This window comes from Lates calcarifer, linkage group LG1, assembly GCF_001640805.2.
Source record: "Lates calcarifer isolate ASB-BC8 linkage group LG1, TLL_Latcal_v3, whole genome shotgun sequence".
Taxonomy (NCBI): Eukaryota; Metazoa; Chordata; class Actinopteri; family Centropomidae; genus Lates; species Lates calcarifer.
Genome location: NC_066833.1, coordinates 17,267,483 through 17,279,684, shown reverse-complemented (window position 1 = coordinate 17,279,684; position 12,202 = coordinate 17,267,483). Strand labels below are relative to the sequence as shown.

The 12,202-nt window shown below is 40.9% G+C and overlaps 1 protein-coding gene across 1 annotated transcript in view; it reads right to left on the bottom strand.

Annotated features, from left to right (window-relative positions):
• Positions 1-2,483, bottom strand: part of zmp:0000001200 (dedicator of cytokinesis protein 9) — a 54,778-nt gene extending 52,295 nt beyond the window's left edge. Inside the window, exon 1 of the mRNA XM_051071193.1 lies at positions 2,071-2,483. Within this exon, the coding sequence (XP_050927150.1) occupies positions 2,071-2,238 (168 nt within the window). The 5' untranslated portion in view covers positions 2,239-2,483. The remainder of the gene's footprint in view (positions 1-2,070) is intronic.
• Between the last annotated feature and the right edge of the window lie 9,719 nt (positions 2,484-12,202).

Genomic DNA, 12,202 nt, shown 5'->3' with positions numbered 1-12,202 from the left:
ATTCTCTGTTTTAAATTCCCAGAGATAATGACCTGCTGCAATCAGGAGATATTAAAAGGGCAAACATAATGGTTTATATCTTTTTCATAACCAGTTCTAATGGATTAAAAAGGTGCAAATAGTGATGAAAAATTAGAGAGAACTATTTTACCCAATAGCAGCACAGGTCAGTGTCCATAAACCAAGAGGTGAATCCTTTAAGTTATATCCTGCAGTGGTATGGAATCCTGAAACTGACAACTAAACTTCAGCAGTAGTATGATTAACATTACTGTACATGTAGGCTTAGTGCCTTGTGTAGTTTAATGAAGAAAGTTAGCTTCAGGTAGGTAGCTAGCAAACACACATACCCTGGAAGAACTGAAACTAATGACTGTAACAGCAGGGGAAGCATTTTAGCCAGTAGATAATACAAAAAATGAGCAAGTAGCCTATAAGAATAAAATCAAGTTGAATTAATTTAATCAGCTGATGGTAGGTCAAGGTCAGACTATATCTTTATTTCTTCTCTCTATGTTTATCATTTATTATTCACTGACATATTAGTTATATTTTGACTCATCTGATAACCTTTTACCGTCTTTTGCCAGTTTCAAAGCTCCATGCACTTGAACTCTGACAAAAATGTGTCAAGCAAACCACATCCCCTGCACACATTTGACAATTGATTTGAAAGACTGCTAAATGCTGACAGAGGATTAATTGACCCTGTCTGGATGATAAGACCATCCCTGAGCCAAGAGAAGCAACTATGCCCTTGACCTAATTCCCTGCTCTCAGCCTGGGCCACTGTCACTCAGCTCTCTGCTGTGAATCTGATGAACCAGCGACGGGAAGGAGACATCACACACTCACAGCAGTGAGTAAACATGAACAAGAAGGGCAAGACAAGCTGGTACGGAGCAGCAGAAGCCCTGCCAAGCCCGACGGTTCACAGATGAAGAGCTGTGATTGATTTCCAGCAGACACAGAGCTCACTGTCCGCCCCTGCCCCCTCTCACCCACATCCCTACCCACAGAGGCTTTAACCCATGCAGTGCTTAGTGAGAGGCAAGATCAAGCCCTCCTACTGCCCTACATTTTATACTGTTAACACACTCACGGATACATATGCACAGCGCTGAAATGAGGAGGAGGATAAGTGTTGCTTCTGTTGCTGGATCTATGATCTGTTGAATATGAAAGGCAATAGCACCAGTAAAATGAAACTCCACCAGCAGTTACAGGTCAAAATGGAGATGTTTCCTTGACAGAGGAAGAGTCAGCACTCAGTAAACCTGCACATATTCTAATATTACTACTATCTAAATCATTTATAATGTTCATGTCCTACGTTTCGCACTTCTTAATAGAAAAACTTGTGGATGGAATTCAGAATAAATAATTAGCTTTGCATTTCAGATTCAATGCACACCTTTTGACAATGTACAGTATGTGCATGTTTTAAACATTTAAAACAACTCCATACCGCACATGTATACGCTCGTACTAAAACATTTAGAACAGTAATCGATTAGTTGGTCGACAGAAACCACAACAATTTAGATCATTCACTCATGAATCAAAACACTTGCATCTTCTGGTGTCTCATATAAGGTTATTTGCTGCTTCTCTGTTTTCTGATTTGCTCTGATCTTTTAATTAATAACTACGTTTACGATACAGCAGTGTTATGAGATGGCTGATTGAGCAGGTAAACTACTCTGAAAGCAGCCTTTATGCCAAAGATGAGCCACTGTTTACAGCTGAAATAATTAACTGAGTCATTTATTAATGCAAAAACATTCACTGCTCAAAATGTGAGAATTTACTGTTTTTTTTCTGTTTTATATCAAAGTAAACAAAACATCTTTTGGTTTTGGACTGTTGGCTGGATAAAAGCTTGGAGTACATGTGATAGGTGTTTCTTTTTAGCATTTCCTGATATGTTATAGACAAAATGATCAGTTGATTTTAAACAAAAATAATTGATTAATTGAGAATGAAAGTAATCTTTCATCTCTAATACAAATGGATAAGTTGAATGAAATGAACAGCACAATACTATACATATTTTGTCAGCACACACACCTTAAGTACTCTCGGTGTCAGTACACGCGACTCTCTCCGACTCAGCGCTCGCTCAGCCTCAGATGGCCCAATGGGCTCAGCTGCTCCCTTACAGATGTAGCCACTACAGTTCCTCTCTAACACAGTACGCAGCCCATCAATCACAACGGTGCTGGTGGTGCACCCCATTCCTCCAGGTCCAAACAGGCATCAGTCAGGAGAGCCTGCCAGTGACCCAGTTTCCTCGATCGTCTCCTGCTCCTCCCTGGTCCATGATTTAACTCTGACCCCGCAAATCCACAGATTCTGACCCGAGGAGAGAGGGCTGGTGTTCGGGCAAAAGGATCCAGAGAGGAGAGCCGAGGAGGATGGCTGGAGAGTGAATCTATTCACACACAGAAAAGAGTCTCACTGTAATTCCTAACTGCCCCACTCTGTGCTTGCACGAATACCTCAGTCAGCAGACGAGATACAGTGAGTGAGTGAGGTAGAGCAGAGAACGAGGGATGGGGGGGGGGGGGGTGAAGGATGCTGCGTGAGCTCTGCTGCAGCTTCAACCAATGCTGAGCTTTGCTGCAACGCAGGCTTGTATGTGCATCTGTCTCACTTACTCAGTCACTTGCTCCTCTGAGCCCCTGTGTGCATTTCCAAATCCTATCCTATCTTTATGCTTTTCATTTCTACATTTGCATACTGCAGCTTTAACTTGAAATGAATGAACCATCTTTGACTTTAACTCCACAAAATGAGACTCCTTTAGAGAGCCAAATGAATAACTGTGAAATAAGTGGGTTATACTAAATGCAGTCTTATATCCAGAGGGAGAGTCTGATTCCATGGTCAGGCAAACAGCAATATGGCTGAATGCTTATTTAGTTCAACTGAGAAACCAGGACCAATGGCAGAACAAGTGAATGAATCACACTGAATAGATGGGATGTAACATGCAGCAGTCAGCAGCCTGTGGTTACAAGAAAAATATAGCATAAATAGAAAAATATGTTAGCTCAGACCATTAATACTTCACAAAACAAATTAAATATTCAAACAAGATATCAAATTTTTACTGAAATAAAATTAAATGTCCAAATCTAGTGGAAAACCCAGTGACCTGACTCAAGCCAAGAAATCTCGGTTTACAAACCATACCAAGGACATGGGAGGATTTGAATGTTTTAGGCCAAGACATCAAGTTTTTTTTCTATAAAAGATTAGCTGCTGCTTGATCACAGGCTGACTACTCTGCCAAGTACACAGATATATCGAGAGTGGAACGACCAAATTTGATCATACACAGGCTTTTTGAAATGCCAAGGAGTGATTCATCCGCTAGCATGGCTTTTGATTAAAATGTCTCTGGACTGTGATCAGGAAGAAAAAACATAAAAGCAGGAAAACATGAAATGTAGTACAGTCTGAAATCTTGAAAAACACCTTGAAAAATCACTTCATTTTGTCTACTTCTTTTGTGTTGCTGCTCCTACAGTCAGCCAGTTTCCTTTTAATTAAGTCCTTATTAGCAAAACCCAGCATATGAATCCACTTGTGTGTCAAAACTGTGCATAAGCCATTTACCAGACCTACAAAGATGAACACTTGCTGTGGCTCCCCTGATAATGAGAAAAAAGGGGGAGAAGACAAGGAAACAGGGCAGTGTTCATTTTGGTTTATTTATTGTTGTCTCTTCCGTTCCTGCAGCTGGAAGTCTCACACTCTTTAAGACCTAACAGGGAATTGTCAAAAAGCATACTTGTCACAGTGGTATGTACATGCCCTGTACCTGCTACTGAAATACAGTATGTCCCTGACAGCAGCTGTGTTTACTTGCATAATGCTTAATTCTGTAGCAAAATAATTCTGGCATCTGTCTAGAAACTTCTTTTTAAAGACAGACCATTTCAGAATTGCTTCATTAAGTTATGTCAAAGGTACAGAGGTATATGTACACATGCATAACACATTAACACATCAATACACACAGAGAAAGTGAAGTGCTCCCTTACATCATGATGGCGCACTATGCCATAAATGCTTGCACGCATTCCTGCTCGCTGCTGTGTTAATATTTCAGCAGCGCTTGACACACTGAACTACATTCGAGTGTACGTCTAGATGAGCTGCAGAGGAAAGCAGCTGAGCCCGTAGATGAGGGGATTGAGTGAGAGAGAGGGAAAAGAGGGTTACGGGGGGGGGCAAGACTCTGATTATGCCTATTGATCTGTTAGGAAATACATCCCATCTTTTGCTTTATCCCCTTTCTCACACCTCTGATCCACTCTCCATCCCTCCATTGCTGCAAAGAGGGATTTTAGGCTTAGACTATATAGAGTAACAAGAAGCAATCTTGTGTAAAACTGGCAAAACTGCAAAGTCATAAATCCATAAATCCTTTTTTGAGGCTATGTAGGCTAGCAGCAACACAGATTTTCTTTAACTTGAGCTCCTTCTTTTTTGGCCCTTAAGTGCAATTTAAGATTTTGCCACAAGGCTGTCTGAGCCCATATGTTAATGTTACACTTAGTTTGAGTAATATGAATATTAAAAAAAAAAAACAGCTAACAGCTGTCAGTTATTGCCAGTTATTACTGAATGAGTACCAACATAAACAGGAGCAAGACAAAATGGGCAATGATTCGTGACTACAAGCAGATATTGTTTGAAGTGTCACAGCTGGTGATTGTAAATCTTTTGCCCTGAGGACACAAATTCTTCTTGTGCACGTGAAGACATGTCTGCAACAATGTAGTGAGGCTGCTGAGAGGGTACTGCATTGGATTCCCTAAACCTGAAGCTTGCAGCTTGTAGCACTAGTGATCTATATTGTTTTTCCTTTCGTTTTATAGAAACAGTAGAGATAAACTCTGATGGGAAAAAAGGGCACAATACTAACAGAAGTTAGATGCCCACGCGTTTGCTTGAGTGATGTGTTTTACCACATACTCTACTGGTGATGAATTATTGAGGTCAGACAGGAGACTGCTGAATCATTAGCTGTGGCAGTGTTTCTTTCTATTGCCCATGTGTCAGACAGCACTGTCTGCAACAAGCCTCCTCACAAAAATATCCTTTACAATATAAATAGTTTCACATCTCAAGTCAACTGTGACACACACTGCCTCAGTATAATCAATATAAGATTATATGTGTTCGTGTCTGACATGAAATATGTTCCTGTGCCCCTGCTCAGCTTGAGGACATCTATTCTGTGCATGTCTCTAGCTGACAAATGAAGTGGTACAGCAGCCGCCAGCAGTACACAGTTGGACTGTGTCAGCCATACTAAATCTTGAGTCAGAACTACAGTGGGTGGGTGGGGGGTTAAAGTGTGCCGAGGCACAGCGTGAATCAATCTGTAGAAGTTCTACTGTGAAGACCCTCTGTGGGATGTGGAAGCTCAGTGAGTCCATGCTGCACAGCTCTGCTCAAATCTGCAGCAGCTGTAGAGGAGATAAGAGCCGGTCTGCTGTGTGTGTGAAGCTGCATGGATTACTGCTGCTGTTGTTACACAGCCACAGCAAGGATTCACTCTTTGCAGAGGGCTACACTTACTGGCATGGCATTAAGTATGACCCCATAATGTGCTGATAATGCTGCTGATTGTTTATGTCTTCAAACTATGCACTAAACCATATGTTTCTGGAAAATATCAGCATATGACTAAGGGTGTCTGTATTGTTAGAACTTTTTTTTTTTTACTTTTTATTTTAATTTTACTGAAATAATTATCAACTAAACTGTATATAATACATTCAGATACTTTTTTTTGCATAAAGAGATGCAACTAAATATTCTTTTCATTATCGATTTATCTATGTTCCATTTTCTACATACACAGAGTAATCATTTAATTCATATGATGTCAGAAAATAGTGAATACATCCTATCACAATTTCCTGGAGCCTGAGTTCATGCCTTCAAGTGCATTATTTTACAAACCAGCTGTCCGAAAACCAAAGAAATTTAGTTTACATTGATATAAAAATGAGAAAGGCACCATAACCTAATATGGGAGAAGCTGAAACCAGAGAATCTGGGGCATTTTCACTTAATAAATGACTTGAGTAATCCATTAATTGAGCCAGAATGCATTTGAAAACAATAAAAGAAATTTATTGGTACTTCTTTACAAAATTACAAAAACTTTCATTATTGGTTATAAAGAACTATAAGTTTCTCCTTAACAAACAAACCTTTCAAACATACCAGGTTTGATTTCTCTTTTCATCTCTCAGCACCACACTGACATCCTTAGAGATCTCTTATTGGCAAAACAGCAAATTAAAGTGTTTCCCTTCTCCACCTGGATTCACCAAGCACAGTCACAACATCTGCTGCATATGGACGCCATCACCGCCCTGCAGTGACCCCCAAAATAACACCACTTGTACTAATGCAGCCATTTCCAGCTGTTAACAGCAAGTGGTGGGTGGAGCCAAATTAAAAACATCAAAGCCAACACATGTGGACACAGAAGGGTCAACTTGAGTTTCGCACTAAGCAGCGGACAATCCTACGCACAACATAGCCAGAAATGTCTCTGCATGGCTCAGAGGAGTAGAGGGGGAGGTCAAGAGGCGCTGGCATCTCATCTGAGGAGCCTCTCTAGGATGAAGGTCAAGTACGCAGCTGGTCATGTTTCCATGCCCAGGGTCTGCTGTGTGGCTCTGCGGGGAGAGATGTGTGTGTGTATGTTCTGTGTGTGTGTATAGAGAGAGGCCACAATGTGGTGCACCGCAGTGACATCACGCACATATCCAGCAGCGCAGGGCCGATAAAACAGGTTGGCTCCCAACTGGAGCTCTCTAGGGACTCCAGAAAGGAAGTGGCTGTTTCCTGCTGATGTGTGTGTGTGAACCGTCATAACAAAGCTGCCTCTCGCTGCCCACTGTCCTTCAAACTCAATCAAAACTCCTGGACCACAGTGAGTTTTGTGGGTATTTGTCAGAGTAATGCTGATCCTCAACACAACACAAATGGAAAAAGTAAAATTTTACTGTTGGAGCACAAAGCCAGGAGCATGATTAATTCATGAGAGGTTTTTGAAAATGTCAAGTGTGCTGTTTCCTGGAGTAAAAAATTAGAATTAGTTTCTCAAGGGTTTTTGTTTGAGAGAAAAGTTATCTGGGTACTGCCCTACAGTTACACATGTGGGTGGGCTACATAGATAGGCCTGGAATCTCAATAAGCCAAGTGCTTCACATTTTAGATGCTGTGTTTAACAACCCAAAAATACTTTATACATGACACAATGGACAACAGAGTGGACTCATCATTAGTCTCTCTTTGACCTGGAGCTGAAACCTAGGTTATCCTGTCCATCTTAAAATGTTACAAAACAAATATAACAAGGGCCACATCCTCTTCCTTTTACTTGGTATTTTGGGATGGTTTATTTATCCCAGGAGAAGAAAATGACCCATTTTCCTGAGGGGTACCACTTCCTTTACTTTGTTGTGGTGCAGAATAAGTATATGTTGCACAAAGGACACAGGCGTATATTAAAAGTATGTACACGGGTGCACACACACAAACACACACACACACACACACACACCATACACTGGATCTATATGTGGCTCCGTTGGGTCTGCAGAGAGTGAGATTTCTGCAGTGGGTCCAGGTTATCATAAATGGATGCTGCTAATCAAACAGTGGCTTTCCACAGCCTCATGCTGCAGCACCAGCAGAGATGGTCTGAAGCACTGCCAAGCCCAGAAGGCCTGCAGTCACCCTCTCACCCCTGCCAAAAGAGTTTTGGCGTCACTAACCATAAACACAACACAATGTAATCTCATAAAAAAAAGAAAAACTTGCTTGTTCAAGCAATCTGGTGCATCACAAAACTGACCTCTGATAAATAAAATGCAGTTGCCTGGTCTTCAAGTTTGTTTTTCTTGGGAAAATAAATGAGGAACTGCTGATTGCTGCTGAAATACACAATAAAACAGCCATACAGGGGAGCATTACAATTAAAAAGATTTATAAAAACGATATAATTTCAGTTTAATTTTTTGCCTCTGGAAGCAGAAACTAGCTGTTCAAATACTGCTCACCCATGTATGTACACATATAACCACACACACACACACACACATGCACAAAGCATCGCAAAGCTCCCCTCAGAGGTGAAAGGTAGGAGAATGTCAGTGTATGAATGCTGTTACTGCCACCTACAGGCAGAGGATGATACTAACCTGAGAAACATTTCACAGAATCTGAAAAAGCATGAAGTAAGACATAATATTGAACAATAAAATATACTGAATGAATCATGGATTATTCACACATAGTGACATAATTGTTACTCACTGAAGATACACAGAGTGGCTGGCTCTTCCTTCAGTGACTATACTGCTACTGTGTGACCCTATAGTCTATAGAAACAGCAGGCAGTATTTTCCTCCTTGCACTCATTGGCATAATGCAGCCATTGTTTGTCACATGCGTGTCATTTCCAGCAGCTTAGTGCAGAAACAGTCATTCCCAACACTGGAGTCACTACAGCGGAAGAAGAGGTGACCATATACAAATTGGAGTTACAAGAACCCAGCTATCAGTATTTTCACAGTTCCAAAACCTCATTCAAATCACAAACATGAGGCAGACCTGCTGGCTGCCAAGGCCAACACAGGCTTAGTGATAACACTGTGATACATACAGCATAGTGTTAACAAACTGACACTAGTTTTATTCACTACAAGGCAGGGAACCAAAATGTTCAGGTACCACGTTTTGCATGGAGAGGAAAATATCACCTCGATTACAAGCCGTCATCACATATTGTGATGACTACAGTGACACTTGGGTCAGTGGCCTGGCGCCAAGGCAGGTGAGTGAAGGAGATTTCAGAGGGAGTGTGTCATCATGGTCAGGCTCTGACTTGCAGTGAGGAAACTGAGCACTGAGAGATCCTGAGACAAGCCCATACTGGCCTGAGGTGAGGCCAACGCAAGGCGAAAAAGCCACACTCTGCTTGTCACGGCTGCAAGTCCAGCATTATTTTAAAAGCTGTAAATGAATCACTGACTTACACCACTCAGTGTATTTTCTGTCTACTCATGCATAGTTCAGTCTGTGTGCTACTGAGGCATACTGACCATATAACTGTTAAATGTTATAAATTTAACATAATTTGGGGGTAAGGCAGACTGTACATATCTCAAATGAGGAGTTAGGATGAAACAGATTCAAGCATAACATGCTATGCCTCTATGTATCAAATGTATCAAAATACATACGAATCCAGATATGCTTTTCTTGTATTAATGTCACAATATTTAAACAAAAAATTTTAAATTTTTTTCATTCAGTGATCAACAATCTCTGTTAATAACAAAGTTCTTATTAGTCATTAACAGGTAGATGACACAAGTATGGCTTCTTAATGAAAAAAAAAATAGAAGCAATCAGAAGTTAATCATTAATCCAGGTGCATTGCTTTCTGTTTGGAGCAGCTTATGGTTAATATCCCACAGTATTAGGAGAAAGAAAATCTTGTCCAACAGATGGTCTGTACCAAGATTTACTCAAATATCCCACAATGAAAGCCAGTTAGACTGAGCAGATTAAATAGCAGCTCCCTCACTTTCAACACACAAGCAGTTGCACGCAGCACGATACTGTGCGTCTTACTGGTGAACGCAGAGTGTGTAGAAAGTGTCAGGTGAGGCGCAAACAAGGAAGAACAGAAGGATGTTATTGTTATCTAACACAAGGCATTCTGGGAGTGAGGTGTAAACACAGTCTGAGATGTAATGGTGTGGGGGGGGATTAATCCTTATGGCATCTAAACTGGAGAACAGCATGAGACAGGATTTAATGTGAAAGTGGAACCAGAGACAAACAGGATGTGGCACACGAGGAGCACAATAAATGAGAAAATACAGGTAATTTAAACAGAGGCAAATAAAAAGTACTAATTCAAGACAATTCAGACAGATTTTTCTGGTTTTGCAGTGACTTGAAGATGCCATGCTGCAGGGAGACAGGGGTGGGGATAACTGGGGGGAGGTGGGAGTTTGGGAATCTTTAAGGATCAGCTAATCTCAGTTGGCTCTTTGTTTGTAATCAGTGGAAATCCTCTTGAGCCTGGCTCAATGAGCGCTGCCGACAATCAAGGGAAACAGGGGATGGTGGAGGAGATGAACGCATGTCCGTGCACCTGTGCCACTAAAGTTGCAGTGTATTTAGCTGTAATGCCGTACCACACAACTCCCAGGGGAGGCCACAAACAGCTGTTACAAGAAGCTGTCATACATGATGGCTACACAGTGGTTAAAGGATTTGTTTTGTGTTGTGCAGACTCAGGAAAATGTTACTCATACAAAATACATTTTACCTATACCCAGTGTTTCAATTATCTTACACATATATTGAGATTGCAGTACAAAATTACATATACAAAATAAAAGGATTTTATCCATATCTTCCACTCCTAACTGGATGTCATTCAAATGTCATATACACCATTCAACCACAACATTTCAACTGATAACTGGCTTTGATATTGCAGTTGATTTGTGTATATCAACAATGACAAGAACAGGCTAAAAATGTGACTTGAAATTGTGCACATGTACCAACTTGTACCTTAAATACCTGAAGTTGCATGTGTGCAGTAAATCAGGGAGAGCTTAATACACTGATGGCTGAACTATCATGGATTTAGTCATTAAAAGGAAAAAAAAATAGTGTAATCAGTGGTTTATCAGCCATGTGGTTATTCCTGATTGCTTCACACACATGGGATTGGCTTTAAAAAAAAAATCAAGGAGTGGCACACTCCCTTCTTCCTGTTGTAGCCACATTTGCTGGTACCGCCTGAGCCATGCAAGCTGTGTCCCGACACCCCCCTGTCAGAGGTCCCCACCCTTCCTGACGGAGGAAACACATGTTATGGGATACATCCCTGTTTTAGAACAACCTGACTGGGAATATTGAACTGCACACTTTGAGTCTTGAATGAGCCACTTTTCACTTTTAGGAACAGCAGAGCCCCCACAGTGCCTCATGTGGGAACACACACAATGCAGCAGAACTCTCTCATGGCAATAAAAAAAATCTCATTATTTGCTGCTGATCTCATCTCTGTTGTTAGCATTTTGTGAGATTTAACCTGCCTCGTGGATCAGGCTAATACTACAATGAGCAGGGTGGCTGCTATGGCAACTAAGATGGATTTGACATTTTTGCAACTCTTAAATCAGTCACTTGAGAACGTGTCAAGAAACAGGAAAAATGAATGATAGCTGCAAACTTCAATTAATCAGAATCCATTACTCCAAGTTAAAAAAAAAAAAGTTTTCCACATTTTATTAGTCATGCAAGACTTGGTGTGAAATATTTTAGAAACAAAGTTGAAGGAATTTCAAATGATTTTGAAAGAGATAGATGTTATCAAAGCTAATAAGATGCATGTAGCAAATTCAGCACACTGAGTGAGTGGGGGATGGTGTCCCTGGCCTTGAAAGACTGAGTGGAGACACTAATAGGAGATTAAGTCAAGTCAGGGATACTGAGCTATTTATCTGCACAGCGGTGTGCACACTGAAGAAGAGGGATGTAATCTTGCATGTTTGTAACGCTGCACCACCATGCAGGGTGTCTGTATTTAGGCACTTCATAGAACACAACGCATGGCTAAATGTCAGTGCACTGTTCAGGGTCCAGGATCACTTTGTTTACCCCCGTCACAAACAAGTGTGATTAAAAGCAGACCTTCAGGCACACAGCCACACTGCTGCTCCTCCACAGACATCACAGAACTACATTTATTTATCCATCCAGGCAAGAGACACTGTGGCAGCATAGTGTACACTCAGTAAAATCCCACCTGTTCATGCTAAGTCCCTGCAAAATAAACCGGGAGCAAACAAAAGCAAAGAGTCAAGGAGAGCTCTGTCTCTACTGTATGCACAGGCTTTGACAGAAAAACCAAACACTGATTACCAGGGTCACATGACTTCCTACTGCATAAGACTTCGATTTATGTATTCAAGATATTGTCCAGTGCTCTTCTGTCACATTTTTCTGAATGTCAGCTAATATAACAGCAGACAAAGGATTTTTTTAAATAAATAAAGGCCCAAAATCTCAGTGAATTTGTTACTTTAAACAGAGCTCATTTGTTTATTGTTGGCTGAGCATGCACAAT